The sequence below is a fragment of the Telmatherina bonti genome, assembly GCF_933228915.1.
Source record: "Telmatherina bonti genome assembly, chromosome: 13".
Classification (NCBI taxonomy): Eukaryota; Metazoa; Chordata; class Actinopteri; order Atheriniformes; family Telmatherinidae; genus Telmatherina; species Telmatherina bonti.
The window spans coordinates 13,427,196-13,444,753 of NC_136611.1; the positions used below are offsets into that span (position 1 = coordinate 13,427,196).

At 37.3% G+C, this 17,558-nt stretch overlaps 1 protein-coding gene across 1 annotated transcript in view; it reads right to left on the minus strand.

Annotated features, from left to right (window-relative positions):
- gpat2 (glycerol-3-phosphate acyltransferase 2, mitochondrial) overlaps positions 1 to 17,291 on the minus strand; it is a gene marked incomplete at both ends in the record, with an annotated part of 41,696 nt that extends 24,405 nt beyond the window's left edge. Inside the window, 9 exons of the mRNA XM_079251618.1 lie at positions 806 to 979; positions 7,351 to 7,450; positions 7,692 to 7,825; positions 10,215 to 10,314; positions 13,240 to 13,362; positions 13,784 to 13,894; positions 13,982 to 14,052; positions 15,438 to 15,548; positions 17,223 to 17,291. Of these exons, the coding sequence (XP_079107744.1) occupies positions 806 to 979; positions 7,351 to 7,450; positions 7,692 to 7,825; positions 10,215 to 10,314; positions 13,240 to 13,362; positions 13,784 to 13,894; positions 13,982 to 14,052; positions 15,438 to 15,548; positions 17,223 to 17,291 (993 nt within the window). The remainder of the gene's footprint in view (positions 1 to 805; positions 980 to 7,350; positions 7,451 to 7,691; positions 7,826 to 10,214; positions 10,315 to 13,239; positions 13,363 to 13,783; positions 13,895 to 13,981; positions 14,053 to 15,437; positions 15,549 to 17,222) is intronic.
- Positions 17,292 to 17,558: the final 267 nt, after the last annotated feature.

Genomic DNA, 17,558 nt, shown 5'->3' on the forward strand with positions numbered 1-17,558 from the left:
CATCAAATCTATGGCAAAACAAGGTTAAACTTGGTAATTATTTTAAAAATATTCTGCATTCCTGAAAAACATTTACCAGACTTGTTGCAGCGCACAAGTAAAAAAATGTCTGCAGATCTGATTTTATATCAGGCTTGGAAGATAGAAGCACACAATAAACGGCTTCAAGTCCAACAAAGAAGGAAAACACACACTGCACCTCGCTTTATAGTGTAAGAAAGAGTGTCTCTCCCTTTGCACCGTTGGCCTGTGCCTCCAGCTGTAGAAAACCCTACCACACCCAATAGGTTATTGTGTTAGCTACATATTTGCAAACTCCCATCATAAAAAGTATCTTATTGTATTGTATTCATATCCCACCTGTTTTCCGTTCCATTTGTACCACAGCTGGTTAAACTGATTCACAATTTATGTTACTTCCTAAATGGGCAGACTGATATCCCAGAAGTGTTACTGGTCATGTTTTACGTAGTACTAATTACACGTTATCTTTATGTTATTGAGCGGTGTACTTCCATTGGCAGCATGTCATTAACTTCAGCTACTGCAACTTTTACTGAGCAAGTCAGATCTATAAACCTAGCTATGGTAACTGACTTCCTGTTTACACACGAAGGCTGGCATGCATTTGTTTCTTTGGCTTCGGGCAGCATCTCTGGCTAACATGTCCTCCTCTCAAAAGTCTGAAAACCTTTATTCCAGACCAAATCTGTGTCTGTCCTCAGGGCATAACAGTTACAGATGGCTCTTATTAAGGGTGTGTACGAGTGTGTCTGCTTGTAAGTGTGTGTTTATACGCATGAACCTTTATGTTGGTCACACAGTCGTATGAAATGCCCACAGGGACCAGACTGACATCGGGGACAGATCCCTCTTTGATGAGCTGCCTGATGCGAGCCAGCCACTGGCCACCCTGGCCAGACTCTGCTGACACACCAACACTTATCGCCTGACCCTCATGTAGCAGCTCACGTACCAGCTGAGGAGGCAGGACAGATGAGAGGAAGAGAGAGATAAAACAGCAAAAATAAAAAAAAGATCAGAAAAGTTGTGGTAGAAGGGGGGGGGGGGGGGGGGGGGGGGCATTAGTATACAATGGCTGCAGACATGTTTTAAATATACATGAACAGTACTTCAATAAAGATCTTGAAGAAAACACAAAGATGCAGGGATACAGAGCATGGAGGGCAACTGAAGGAAGACACGTTGAAACAGAAGGAGCAGGATAAAGTGCAGACATATAGAGGGACTGTGGGGGACACTTTATGACATTCAGAGATACTTCCCTTGCCTCAAGTACTGTTTTCCCCTTACAAGGAAAATTCAATTACCACTGAACAGCAGCTAAGCAGGCCCACACTCAATAAACAATAAAGGTCTATTAACACTGAAATACAACCAATAAACAAACCTGCTTTCTCACGCAAAACCGATATGCTTACTCACATAAATGATAAATGAAATAAACAAAATAAATAAAAATAAAAAGGCAAAACAACTACTGCATCACTAATAAACAAGCTTTTTATGTACCACTGTGGCTGCAGTCTTGCGTATTAACATCAAACTGACCTGCTTCATTGAGCTGTATCGTGCAATATTGCCCTTAATAAAACCAATAACTCCTCCAAATGAAATGTGCCATTAGGAAAATTGATACAAAGCACAAATATCTTCCTGGCTAGTTACATACATAAAGAGATAATCATCAACAATGTTAGTCATTAACGAGAATGAATGCAAGCAATGAGCAAAGACCATTACCAAGGTACTTGAAAAAACTAAACAGTTTGAGTGAGAGGTTGAAGATAATGTACACTTGGAAATAAGGAGTTAAAATAACAACAATCCTCACATTAGAGAAAATATCAGTGGCATCCTGTCAAGTACGCTCTCACGCCAGCCACTATTCTTCTCATTTCTCTGCCCTTTCCTTATTGCTTCTACACTCCAGCCAACTCCACAGCTGGAATCTCAGCAGCAAAACACAAGCCTCCTGGTAATTTGTGAGAATGAATAGGAAGTGGGATGAGGCTGGGGAATGAGGGAGAGCTGAAAAGACAGGTTGTTCTGATTGAGGAGCTGAGTGTGATAACACTCCATGGAGTGCAAGGTAGTGTTGAAGAGCGAATGTAAATTAAAGGGAATGCACACAAAAATAAACTAAAAATCAAATTACAATGATAGGTATGATTTGGGCTGCTGATCCTTCAGTTTTTCTTAATTACCAACATTCTCCACTTCAAATTAGAACTATACCAGTTTCTGACCTCAAAACCCCTGACTCATTTGGATGGCAAAGGGACACTGTAATAATTTAAGAAGCCACCACTGCCTTTCAGCACCCTGAGGCTGGGATACCATACATTACCCCCCCCCACCAAATATCAATTTATGGCATTTCAGTGTCACACTCCTGCAACTGGACATCAGAATACTGACAGTTCTGAGTGTGAACCACGGTGGTTTAACCAAAGCAACTTAAAAGGACCTTTTTTGGGGAAGCGAGGAAAAGATGAAAACAAGGGCCTGAACAAGAAATAGACAAGTTACCATCAGATTAACTGCTTTTTGCTGGAGAGACCTCAGAGAACACACAAGAGGCAAGATGGATGCTGAATTAGCCTTTGTTAAAGGTACCCTCAGTGACAAAAATCTGCCAGTTCAGCTGAGGGGCTTTCACATTGGAAACTTGCTTTCTGAAGGACTCAGTTCATCACTATTGGTTTAACACACACAAATAGTTTGTATAACAGCGTGGTTTATAGTTTTTGACCAATAAAGTGATAAATCAAATGTTTGCAATATCTTTTAAACATAAACTAAAAGAAGTAAAGAAATCAGTGTTGGGTTGATTGTTTTAACAATGCCTCTTCACAATGAATCTCATACCTTTGGAAAGCCTATTTAAATGATGTCACATTTGTAAGAAAATGAGCAGCAGAACTGGGTATGTGGGTTGCACTGACAAAAACAGATCTTCTTTACCAGTATCCAATAGCTTATTTTGCTTTAAACTCGTTTTAAGCTTTGTATTCCAGACACCTATCACTACCATCTTGGTCACACACTGCAATGGGATGGCATCCCATTTTCAACCAGCTTTTCTTGCAATTCGGTCTATGCTTTTGCTTTGATCACTGTGGCACAAACAGCAAAGCCGTGCTTATTTCTGGTCAACAAGGTTGAGGTCAGGACTAGAGGAAGGTCATCACATCACTTCCACTCCCAAATTCTGGAGTTAGTCGCTGATAACTCTGTGGGGGCAATCATGGTCATCTTGAGGAACAGAGTTTAGTTCCAGACTGTGGAGATATGACATTGTCTATGGATGTTATTCTTGTCTTAATATCTTGGTGTACTGAAATCGCTTCCAGTGACAACAAGTCCAATGTTCCTGTGAGAGAGACTCCCCACATCATCGCACTAATACACCAAAAGGTGTTGCCCTTTCTGTTAAGCAATCAGTAGGCACAACTTCTCTGGTTTGACCCTATGGTCCAACTGACCTCAGAGCAGAGTTCATGCTCACAGAAGCTGCTAATAAGGTAATAATCAGGCACCTCATTATGAAATTATAGGCTTGAAAAAATCTGAATAAAAAGGAATAAAGTAAATATATATAAAAATACAAATGAAAGCAAAAATGACTAAATATTAGAGAATTTTTTTTTATTTTCACATTATCCCAAAAAATCCCCTTCTTCATTGGCCCTAAATATGTTCTTGTACATCTCCCTATCATTTTCCATATGTTCCCTATATATTTACCTCGACCAAGGAGGTTATGTTTTACCCAGATAAAATGGATATAAAATCCATTTTTCTGTTTGTGTTCAAGATAACTCAAAAAGTTATGGATGGATTTTCATAAAATTGTCAGGATTTGTTTGAAATGTGAAAATGAGGAACTGATTTAATATTGCTGGTGATCTGGATTACCATTTCAAACCAAGGAATTTGGCCTTGGCGGAGGTTTGTGCTTCTTTGAGTGCTTTTCTAGTTCCTTATTCTTTTCTATACTGACTTGCGCTGAAACCATGGCTTGGCTTTGGGGAGGGGTTGCTTGTCAACACTAAGGAGTTAATTACTGCATCATGTGAACAAGAAACCGTGCCTCAATGCCGATGACTAACAGCTTGGTTGTAGTGAAATAAGGAGAGAAAAGAATAAAGACATTGCTAGGGAAAGGGGGAAAAAAAGAAATTATGTGAAAAATAAAAAAAATGTTTTAAAAAAAAAAAAGGTAGATTTTTTCTAAATATATTTCTCCATTTTTATTTATCGTTTTATGCATTTGTTTACACGTCCTCATTCTTTTCCAGATTTGTTCTTTTTTGTGGCACTCCTGTCATTCCATCGTGACCTGGCTGTAGCGACTGTGTATTGTTCTTCCTCATGCTATCGAGACTTGTGTTTGTTAGATGTATAAGTTAAGTTGCCTACATGTTTTATATTTTAAGAATTCAACCATTCAATAAATCACTCTCAACAAAACTCAATAGAATGAGACATTCTGGTATTGCCAAAGAAGTTTTGAAAGTTTTTAAATGTGTGCAACTTACCTACATACTCATCTGTCACTAATCCTACAAATGCATTTTTCTTACAAATATGGCAACATTTCAAAGGAAAATAAATATGCTTTCCAAGATTAATTTTCAAGAAAAAAAACCAACACTAAATTCTTTTTTTTTTCCTGCCAAATTTACTCTTACGACGTTATGCAAACTGCTACAACTGTTACTTCAGCCATTTACAAAAGGTCGACAGTTTTATGATGTGAAACAATTTCAGGATATGTACATCCCAAATGGAAGGTGTGGTTTAAATATTTGAACTATTTGATAACTCAAACTCTTGTTTACAGGGTGCAAAAATTTAATTAAAAAATGAATGCAAAAGTTGTTTGATGGTCAAGTATGGGCTTTTTCTTTATTATTTATTCATCAGTGAAGTAGGTAGATAAAAAGGTCCGCAGCTGATTCAAAGTGTGGCATTTATAGCTGCAAGCTGTTGCTGTGAACTCACAGCAGGGTGTCCCTGGGCTGCAAATACAAATCAAATCCATATAAAATCCATGGCAGACATAGTGGGAACATTGGGAATGGCAAATTAACAGCTGCTAATGTAAATCTAGTGGAAAATAAAAGGAAAATATTGGTGTGTGTGTGTGTGTATATATAGAAGTGTTTATGTTTACAGAAGATGACAGAGCTGTGTGCCAATGTCCACACCATTCCAGGGGTGTCTAACACCGATCCTCGAGGGCCACTTGGTCCTGCAGGTTTTTCCATGTATCCCTGTTCCAACACACCTGACTCAAACTAATCAGTCATTGTGCAGAACTTCAATGGCTGTTTGATCCGTTTAATGGAACAGGGATACATCAAAAACCTAACAGACAGCGGTCCCAGAGGACCAACTTTGGACAGCGCTGTCCTACATAGTGCCCCTATGTAGTGGTCTCACCATTTTCTAGGGGTTTCCGAATGTCCAGAGGGAAAAAGAGTTGAGCAAAAATGACCCACAATGCATCATGAAAAAGTAGCGAGCATCGATGGTCACTAGATGGGTCAATATAGACCACAATGTATTGCAGGCAGGAGCTCAAAGTAGCTTAAGTGACATGAACATTGAAGCCGTGAAAAAAAAACAAAAAAAACAAAACATCAATCATTGTATGTCCTTATTTATTCCTTATTTATTGAATAAATATGCAACAAAGAAAGAATAAAATCCGATGTAATAATGGACTGGATTTGGAACGGCAACACATGGTGGTTGCCACGGTGAGAGCTGCTAGTCACTTTAACAGAGAGAAAATAACCAGCTTTGTGTGCAAATTGCCAACAGAATGAGCGCACTATATAGTCTGCTATATAGTGTAGCCCGTTACAGTAAATAAGGGGTTGGTACCAGTGTGGATATTTGAACACAGCCCATGTGTGGTAGATTACAACTTCCTTTTATAGTTTAAACAAACAAACAACACAAAAACAAACACACCTTTCCAAATGAAGAACACTTGGCTTGAGAGTACAACAGGGCAAAGCTAGTAAGCTGTTCTTCATCCAAACAGAGCAAAAATAAAGGCTACAATAAAGGCTAAAAAAAAACATTAATAGTAAAACTTTGTGTGCCGATGTTCCAGAGATGCTAACTTCAGGCAATTTCCTAAAAAAAAAGACCCCTGAAAATAAGTTTGAAAAGCCTTTATTCATTATCCTGTTAATTTGTCCAACTGCATTTAAGACCCAACTCTCTCATTTTCAAAGAGCTGCAACTCCCCACCATCTTTCCTTTGGCTTGAGTCAGCTTCATCTCAGTTTAAAGCTAAGTGCTGAAAAAACTGAATATGAACTGAAAAAACAAACGGAAGTTGAATTGGGGGAAAAAAAACAAAAGAAAACAGAAGATTTCTACTTTTGCAACCTCTATGTAGACATGATAGTAGCTTAGCTAAGTCGTAAAACTGTTGATTTTGGCCATAAACTGAAATATCTCAGTAGCTACTGGAAAATTTCTCTGTTATCTGGAGGACACAGATTTCCTGTGTGAATAATTCCTACCAACCAATATATTGACAGCTAATTGTTCTACCGGAGTTCATAGCTGACAGCCATAGTAAACCTGTGCTAATAGTCACAGAGATGACCTGATTAGTTGAAAGGTTCCAGAAAAAACACCTGGACCAGAGACAGGTGTGATTTTAATGTAAATATACTTAGAGCAGGGCTATTTAACTCCGTCCTACATTGAAGGTTTTCAATGTATCACTACTCCAACTCACCTGATCCAAATTAAATGAATCCAACAGCCAATGAAGTTCTGCACAACAACTCACTAATTTGAGTCAGGTGTATTGCAGTGATGTAAAGAAACCTGCAGGGGTGCAGCCCTCGAGGGATCGAGTTGAATAGCCCTGATTTTGGAGTATTCCCCTGATATTCTACTGTATAGTGAACATTAGGATATTCCATTTATTATTTATTGATTCTTCTTTGTACCTTTTATCATGCCTTTCCATTTTTTTTTTTATCTTTTCTTTCATGCAAATTTATTAAATATAACTGCCTGCATAATGACAAAAGCCTCTTCTTATCTGATAATTTGGTTGTTTTTGCTTTCACACTGCCCTTAAAAGCCTGAAAATGTTACACAATTACAAGTAATCATTTGAGGTAATTTTACCCAAAATGACCACAGACCACCAAAAAAAAGAAAAAAAAAAAGAACCTAACTTTTTAATTTGTCAGGACCAAAAACAAAAATTTGTTCTCTTCAACTGGCTTGCTCGCTGTTTTACTTTCGAGCCATTCCCAAACATGATAAACATGCTGAACTTACAGAAGTCATGACTGGAGAGTACAGGTTGTCCCTTTCAGCTTCCATCTCAGTCAATGCAGAGGATGGCAGGAGGATCACCCCCACTTTCTGTAAGATTGATCTTTAAAACAAGCAGATAAGTAAAGGTTGAGGTCATCAAGTAATTTCTTTGTGTTTAAAAAGGAATTTGGTGAGCTTTATTGTTACTGAGACAAAAGAATTCTGTATCCCTTCTGGTAATGTGTTGAGCTTTTGTAAGGGAACACAGTGTATTGCATAGTCACTATGCAATACACTAAAGTAACCACTATGCCATAGTGGTTACTTTTTACTAGTGTCTTTCTCTGTGAGTGTGAGTATACCTTAGGAAGGAGCTGTTAACGTGGAGAGGACAAACAGTGTATGGCACTTTCAGGTTGTGACAGAAGAGAGCGAGAGAGATTAGAGCACAATCCACGGCGCTCTGACGCACATACACATAAACCAGTGGAGAGTCCTGAATTAGAGAACAAAAGCATCTTCAGAAAAACAAATTCCTCAGATTGTTGCTCATTATGGCAAACAAAAGGTGGACTCTGCAGGTTCATCTGCAAGATCACCTTTAATCAGTGCTGCGATCAAACGGCACAAGTCAGACATTAACAGACTAATGGGATGCCAGGAAGATACATTTACAATCAGAAGACAATGTTCAAATTATCTAAACTCTAAATTTTGAGAAGATTTGCCTGCTCTAATATTTCCAAACTTTAAAAAGACCGTGTATTTTGTTTGGTTTTTGCTTTAGGAATATTTTTCCCTTTACAGACATGAATATAATAAGCTGCTATTGCAAACTCAGTTATTTATTGAGTGCAGTAAACACAGAGATTATATGTTATTGTGTTTTAAGTATCACAGCTCTGCCACAGCTTAAGAAAAAAAAGTTTTACTGTTTAATAAAAGTGTCACAATAACAAAGGTTTTCTAGGTTCTTCAAAATATTTATGAAAGCTTTTTTCCCCCTTGTAGAAAAACAATAAAATGATCCTCACTAAACTGTCTTACCAGTTTCAGTATTTATACTAGGGCTTGCAAAGCATTAAAACACAAATATGTTTATCATTTAACACTCTAAAAGTCTTATATTAATTAAGATATGTTTATGATGTGTGAAATCACAAGATGAAAATGTACATGAATTTACAAAAAAATTCTAAATTAAATGTAAATCCAGTAAATTTATGAACCACTAAACATTTTCCCAGGTTTAGTACATGCAGATGGATAATTCAAATTCATTGAGAATTGGATGATACTGTTGTAGGGAAAATAAAAATGGTCAACAATGAAAACTAGGAGTGTAGTGGTAAGCCAAAAGATGGTCTGGTAAGTACCTTGGTTTTAAGGTCACTTTTCAGTTGTTTTTTTTCCCAGTACAGTCAGGCAACAAAAGCAAAACAGCTTAACTTTGGTGGAAACAGGTGATGTTTAATCACCTTTAAAACTTCCTGCAGTAATTTTTTTCAATAAAAGTTGAAAACACGGCATATACACAGGCATGCTTCCTCTTTTTCAAAGGGACATTATTTGTACATACATAGAAGGCAGGGAAGGATCTTTCAAGAGAAAAATAAAAGATAGTCCAATCAAACTTGTTTAAGTTCTATGTTTTCCTTTAATAGTAAAATTTAATTGCATTTATACTGTAAAAGATCAAGTAAAATATGTTGAGTTGCAAGGTGATGACATTTTTAGTTAAACGAATTGTTTAAGCACACTTTCACATCATTTCTGTATTAAAGTGAAAAGCCTTCAACCATTTTACAAGCTTTTATTTTTTTAAATATAACAAACTCATTTTTTTAAACTTGATTTAAAAGAGAAACAATTTAAATGACAGAGGAAAAAAAGGCTTCATGCTTTTTGTGGCGATTTTGGGGTTGAGCACAGTTCATCCAGAACGAGTTTTCAGCGAGAATGCAATACCATCCACGTGTGAAAGGGGTGGAACTACAGGGGGATCGGTCTCTAACAGAGCACGGCACAAAACTGGTAGAATGCTATCGTCTTATCTATGTCCATTTACATGCTACACTGGGAACCTGCAGCGCTCCAAAACAGAAGATTTTAAAAACAAAAGTGAGTCTTCAAGCTCTGGGAGTTCCTTGACGCAGTTACTAGCCATAATGTCTGCCAGCCAGAAGCTGGGCTGCATTCAGTGTTGCTGTTTATGGAGGAAGCATGTGCAAGGCAGCTAGCCTTCCGTGTGAAAACGCTCTACGCCTCCGCTCCATATCAAAAAATCTGAATACAGTTACATGTGCCATTACACCCCGAGAAAATAGCATTGCTGAAGCCATTTTACTGATTTAACTTTCATTATTTCAAAGCATGTCAGTGAGACTCACAGAGAGAATATATCCTAATACAGTTTGTACATGCACATTTATACACTCCGCTATAGCGGCCTGATTTATTTACCCTCCTATTTAGTCAACCATGTAATTAGAGTGTTGCTGTGCTCGGAAAGAAAGAGGAAATGATTAAGTTTAAAAAGATTAAACAAACTTTTAAATGTTCTTTAAAAAAAAAAAAAAAAAGTCTTAATGTTTTATGTCCCTTTTCATGAAAATATTCACTTCACTTATTTTGTTTATCTTGCTTTAAAGTGTATGAACACAAACAAGGCTGCAGCTGTTTACCATATCATTAGATGGCTGAACATCAAATAGCTTCACACTGACCCTGAATGTGTGTGGAGCATAACTATTACAACTTTGCTGTAAATGTAAAGTGTACTCGCCACTTTTTGCAGAATGAATACCCCTGAGAGCCAGTAGTTTGAAAACAGTGTAACAATATCTTATCTGGACATGCATGTGTGGATTTACAGACACTCGTACCTTTTGTGAGGCTTTGTGCAAAGCTGACAGATGGTTGAGGTTAACATGAACACTTCCAAACATACAGGCAAACATCTTCTGCATCGCCCAGCCCATGAATCTAGCCAGAGGATATTGATGTTTAGAAAGAAAGAAGAGGAGAGAAAAAATTAATGGCTGGAGATAAGGAAAACAGAAACACACTGCATTCAAGAGAGTGATGGGCAGTCTGCAGTAAAGCTGAGGGAAATGGTTGCCAATAATCCAAGTATGTGAATGGTAGCTTTAATAAGAAGTCAGGATAGAGTTCAGTGTGACAACATGTAAATGAAATAGATGGAAGTGAGACACAGTGGGGATGAGTGATGACTTAGAGAGTAGGCAAAGCGGAAAGTGATAAAGAGGATGGGGTGTGAGGGTGCCAGATGCAGAGAGAGCGAGAGACAAAGGCTGCAGCTGTAAGGGAGGGAGAAAGAAAGAGAGAAAAAAAAATGAAGGTTTTGAGACCGATTCCTTAGACCACAAGAAAGTCAGAAGAGAATCTTTGGAGTTTCAACTCCATTTCATCAGACATTTACAGAATTTCTAACATTGTCTGTGGCTATATGAACATCATCTTAAGACCGACAGACTCACAGCACCCAATTTCACGTTAAAATATGACACGTATCTTTTCATCAAGGGCAGCTGAAGTGGTTGCATGTCTTCCTGTGCTCATGGACAAGTTTATGCTTCTACTGTCAGTCATCTTAAGAAGCAAGAGGAGTGACTGATGGATAGTCATGAATCTGTAAGCAGTCCCATTTGAAATATAGCAATCTAACCAACATCTTCCATGTGTACTAGTGCCTGAGGTTGTGCAGTGTTTCTTTGAGGTCTACAGAGTTTAAAAAGAAAAGTTCTTTGGTGCTTTTTTCCCTTTGTTATTCCTTCCATTCATCCACAAGATGAAGAGGAGGAAAACTACTATTATTTCCTTTTCATTTGGAGATATAACTCCAGGAAATATTAATGTCCTGCAGACAAGTTAGATGAGTGAGCTAGTCTTCAACAGATCAACAGTTTATATTAGTTAACTACACAATGGCCAAAAAGAAATTCCATGAAGGTAGATGTCTATCAGACAGTAATGCTACCAAATTTAAGGAATCAGTTGGACTGCATTCCCACTAATGCCAGGTGGCAATATAACAGAGCTTTACTCCTACACAGACTCAATAGTGTCGAGAGCAACAGCTTCATTTCATACAACACTAGACAATGTTGCCCTGCTGAAAAACAAGTTAATCAAGAAAAGGCTGGCTTCATGGTATAATTTACAGCCATGTACTTTAAATGACACTTTAAGACTATTAAAAAGAAAATTGCATTAATTTAATTATTTTTAAAAAAAAAATCACCTAGTCTGCAAAGTATTATCAAGAAAGCAAACCCTTTGAGTAGCTCCAACTGCTTATTATTCATTACTGGTAGAGAACAAGAACAACCCCAGGTTTCTTTTTAGTTCTGTAACCAGGCTGACTAAGACTCATGGCTCTCTGGAGTCATGTATTACTTTAACTCTCAGTTGTGATGACTCAATCAGTTTCTTCACAAATAAAATTGTTTCTATTAGAGAGAAAATCCATGACATCCTTCCCACTATTGATGTTGTCTCATTAAGCACGACCGCTTTAAAGATGTCTGTAGAACTTGATTTATATAGTTTCTGTTCGGTTCAGTTTCTGTTCTCCTAAAGAGAAAAAGAGCTTCCTCAAACCATCAGCTTGTGTTTAGACCCAGTCCAATCAGAATGTTTCCTTTAATTAATACTCTGTGCAGGATTTGATCATTTTATGGATATTGACTTTTAAGGTTGACTTAATCAAATTCTTCATCGAGGAGTGTTAACTCATAATCTCCTCTTTATTTTTTTTAAATTTTAAGCATAACGGTGTGACATGCTTGAAAAGTTTAAGTAAGGGCTCGGCAAGCTTTGTAGCAACACTGGTGGATCTATATAATCTATGTCAATACTTGTTCTGTTGGATCTCAGTAATACCATTGATTACCACATTAAGTTAAAGAGCCTTGAACATGTTATTTGGTTTAAGGAAATTCTATTAGGCTGGTTTAACTTGCATTTATTGGTAGAATCCAGTTTATTCATGGAAACGACAAGTCTTCCTTTAGATAACATTTAGCAATTTAAATTCTTCATTTCATTGATTAGTTTTTTTTCAGATTTTATCACCACCATGAATGAATAGCTCACTGATTGGTCTCTCCTGCTTAAAATCTGCAACTGCAGCCTATGACTATTGACAATTCATACAACAAAAATACAAAAAGAAACAACATGAAAGCCAAATTCAAAACGTTTATGTTATTCTGTGCATCTCAGCCTCAACAGTTTGTGCATTTGTTGGGAACTATTTCTTCCAACTCAGATAGAACTGCTAAGTGTTTAGGACACAAGGATGGTGTAAATTTAGTTCATTCAATTGTGTCCTTGTTCATTCTAATGAAAGACATGCCTACCAGTGGCTCATTAATGCATTTCTTCTTGTTTTTGTAAAGCAAATAAGCTTATTAGTAATGTTACATAAGGGTTTGGCTACATTTGACAGCATATTTTCCTCTAATAAGACAAATTTATTATTTTAAAACTTTGATAATATTTTAAATTTCCGTATTTTCAATATTAAGCTCTCATCAGTCTTGTCCACTGAATCCTACATATCAGGGAAATAAAAGCCTCTCATATGTAGCTGGAAGAAGTTTTTGCTGCTGAGCAAAAGTTTCTTATTTAACATGATTATTTTAAATGGCTTGTATTTGTGTTGGAGGATGGCTGAGGAATGTCCATTAAACCCATTTTCAGGTCAGCCACACTAAAAAGATGCAGTATATTGGATTAATTTAGTATTATTTGCAAAAAAATGTACCATGGCACTGCTTCAAATTAATATACAATCTTTTTTTGTTTTCAAGTAAACCAAAAAGAAAAGAACATTGAGTCTCATCCTTTATACAGTTTGTTCTCAAACAAAAGAACCACACAAACCTTAAGAAGCCTGGGGAAATACAGGTGTTAATGAGGGGAAGGAATGGTGACAGACGACTTAGCTGTCCTTGGCTGTCGTCCCCCTCAGGTGCTTTATGATCTGCTGTGAGCACTTCTCTAACCCTGAAACACATGGTCACAGGACAGCAGGATTGAAACTCCACAAAGCCTCGTTTGCACATAAACATCCGCCTTCCACTAAGACAGCAACAGCATCCCTAAGTGACACCGTTACATAAAGCTTCAACTCAATTACACAGGAGGAGGGAAAACAACAGATATGAACTGAGGACTCGGGGACAAAGATAGAGAAAGTGTCAACAACATCCCTAGGTATCCCGTTTCTCCTCATCCACTCTACACGGATTCATTGATTGCCTCCATTTTCTGTATCTTTGTTTGTGTTTCTTATCTGTTCTTGTACTCTCTCTTCCTCTCACCCTAAAGCCGTACATACCCCTTTCGTTTTCTGTATCTCTATCGTTTAGTTTATATACTCTTTCCTGGTATCTGCGCTGTTTTCTGCTTTTTCTCCTTTATGTACCTGTTGCTTTGACAGATTCTGTCTAGCCTGTCACTGGCAGGGCTCCCATAAACCTTGCACTCACTAACAAATAAGGCACAGCACACCCTCCGCACCAGCCAGCCTCGATGTCTGCAGGGGAGAGGGACATTAGGGTAACATGCATAAGTCAATGTACTTGAACCAGAAAGCTTTGTATGTGTTAGCCTGATCTACTACCTGGTTTGTGTTTCAGTGACATTCAGCAGGTTGTTGAAGCCAAGGAGGGAGTTTTGCTCTAGCTTCCTGCTCTAAAGAAACAACAAAAAGAGACAACAGCTAAAAGCACAACCTACTCATGGGGAAAAACAAATAGTTTTGCAAACATAAATATTTCATGCAAAATGCAAATGCCTGCAAACTTTCCTGATACATTTAAATGCATAAATTGTAAGCCAGACAGATCACAGACGTTTCTAAAGAGCACACAAAAGAGTGTGACATACTTGTTTTCTATACTTTATTTGAAGTGGACATCTCAAGGAAATTAGCAATATTAAAAGTTTGTCTATTTCATCACATTTATTAGAATCATTTAGATGTAAAAACTTATCCCAGCCTCAGTCTTCAGTCAGTTCTCAAACTAAAAATCAAAGAGCTAAACTACCCTTCTTTTATATTTTTATTACTTTAAGAACTGTGGTGCGTTATTCACTCAAATGGCTCCAAAAACATCACTAGTTGTTCTGTTAAACCTTCTCAGAAGCTGCATTTCCAAGTTACTGCTGTTAGTGCAGTCTGATAGTGTTTATTGCTTTAGCAGATTCCAACCTGAGAGAAACAATTTGGAAGTTTAAAAGCAAACAGCTTATGTGCAGAGAAATAGCACCTCAGAACATCTTTATTTATCTCTCGAAGTATAAGATATACTGGACCATCTATAATAAAAATGAAAGAAACAGATACTGCCACCGCTGCGTAGCCTCATCTCTTGATTATTTTCATAAGATCAGGAGTGTGGGTGCTGTTATCAATACTGTCAAATAGTTTAGCTGCTTTTTAGTTTCCATTTTTCCTCTCTTTGACGTGTGATCTAATCAAGAAGTCACCTCAGAAGGTAATTATTACACATTGTACAAGTAGTTGGATTATCTTCTTTATACATCTTTCCTGCTGATGTCATGCTTTTAACCAAAGTTAACAAAAAGGTGTTTGTGAAAATCAACAGAAGTCAATTCTCCCACTATCAGGTGTACATCTTGGACATCCCATTCTGATCAATCACTTTTTTGTATCCTCTGAAACAATGCTGTTGTTGCCTATGTTACATGGAATACCCACACACTCAATTTTTGTAAGTAGATGAAGGCTATATATTGCTGCGCTTCTGTTCCGTCTATTTGCAGGTTTTCTTGCGCTACATCATGATGAGCTCTGTCAGCCACTACAAGAAAAGGCTCTGACAAAATCAATTTAAACATATGGAGGACACATGCAGCCAAAAGAAATCATTAGAAAAAACATCGCTGTAAGCATCTTTCAATTCTGCAAACTTGGCAAGTTAAAAAAAAATATTGTGCTAGTGGGCCAATATCAGTATATAGTATGCTTCTCTAAAGTCATTAATCTCATTTTATGCCATGCATTTTCTCTCCTTTTTTGCTGACTCTCCTTAACCTCTGCACTGCACACTTACCAGACTATCAGGGGTACACTGGTGGCAGCACTGGCCCACTACTGGTCTGAACTTTCCCAGAAAAGGAGGTACCATCTTGACCTTTTGCTTAATCTTCAATTCCCATGACAACTGAAAGGTATGGAGACAAAAATATGTAACACGCAAGTTTTGAACCTCTTTCATTTCTTTAAATTTTATTTCAAATGGAGCCAGACCTTCCTGGAATCTTTTAAAGTGCTCGTAAATAATAGTTTAAAAGGTTTTGAAGCCATTTTAAAAAGTTCTTCTTTTGACATTTGCCTGCCTTTTGATTAAGTCACAATCCAGTGTATGTACCTGGCTATTTTCACAGAAATGTAAATGTAGTCTGCCTGGAAACAAGACAACTCAGCAATAAAAGAGTAGCACATGGCCATTCAGCTGATACACCTACTGCTGGACAAAGCCTCATCAGAAATGGTCTCCATGGAAAATTGCCTTTCCAGAAGCTATTCCTGAGGAAAGGGAATCAATGGTAACAGGATTTATGGAGTGGTTAATCCTCTCCTGAGCCCAGACCTCAACATTATTGAAGCAGTGTAGGATCACCTTGATAGAGAATGAAACAAAAGGCAGCCAACATCTAAAGAGCTTTGAAATGTCCTTCAAGATACCCAAAGAGCTAATCCTTCGGGTATTTTAATTCATCTAATTCTTAAACTACTACAGAACTAAAAAAAACGTTAATGTACAGGGCTCATGCTGTATTGAATAATAAATATTGTTACACCAATTTTTTTTTTTTTTAAATTTAACTTTCATTCCGTGTTTTTTTTTTAAAAATTATTTTTTCATTTCAAGATGTCTTTTGACACCAATTGTTTATGTTTTGATTCAGGCCAGTGTGCAATCCAGTTTGTCCAGTAATTCCTTTTTCCTCTACTCAACATTCATACTCCAAATAAAGGTCATTTTCCCATACCTTGTTGTATTCAGCAGTAGATCCAATAACCCTCAATTTAAGTAATGCTTAAAAAGCAATCCTGTGATGCAAGGAGCAACACTGGGGTAAATGTGAGTCCTTTAAATCTTTTGTGATGGATCCAAATTCTAAAATTATTCACAATGCAAAAAGTTAGTCAGGAAACACGAGTTATTATAAGCACTTTCCTATAAGAGTCTCTAGACTCAGTGCTTATCAAATAAGCACATCAAGCACCCTATAGGCCACAATGTGTACCGTTTACTAATTAACTAACCTTCAAGTCCCCTGTAGCTTCTTGATTGATTTTCTGTAGAAATATTTGTTTTACTGTATTATAGCCAAGACCGATTGATCATCATCTTCTGTGTGTAGCTAATTCATAGAGATCACCTTGTTTTAGAAAGATAAGATATTGAATCTCCTAAAATCAATGAAGGACTGAACGATGGTGATGGATTCCAGGAAGCTCAGTGAGACGCAGAAAAGGTCCATTTAAAAGAACAAAAAAATTGATTTAATGTCAATAATTGACATTAAATGGTAGCCCAGAGAAAAAGTATAAAGAAGGAAGGAAGTGGAACAGTATATGATTCAAACATGTAGGCAAAGTTTTAGCATTCATGTGGAATTTAGTAATCCTTTGAAAATTCTGTTCATTTTCTGATGGGCCAGCATGACTCACTGATGCATCACACTCTGATTTGGTAAACATCAAAAAGAATTAAGAACATAGGCCGTGTGTGTTCTCTCGTGATTGTGAAGAACAAAGCGTCAGATTAGTGCACACCGGGAAAGAGGGAGAGGACAGTGGGAGAGAGGCATGCAAGCAGAGTTCTTACAGCGGGTCTATTCTGCTGAATAGGAAGGCCCATGTCTTTGTTTATCCTGTTATTATTCCCCTCCACCATCGAAGCACCCCTGCAGATTTCAACCAACCTATAAAACAAAAAAACATTGTGAGAAAAGAGGATATTACTGGGTGTCATTTTAACACTGTGCATTGTCTCATTCTGATGAGTGGAAAAGTCCACTTTTAAGCACAAACATATGGCTTTTCTTTTCCCTTTCCCCCTTGTTTAAAGAGAAAAAAAACCTTGAAGATACAAACCAAAGATAGACTTCCATCACCCTATCTGAGAAATAAATACAGATTTACACTCAATCTTGATGTAAAG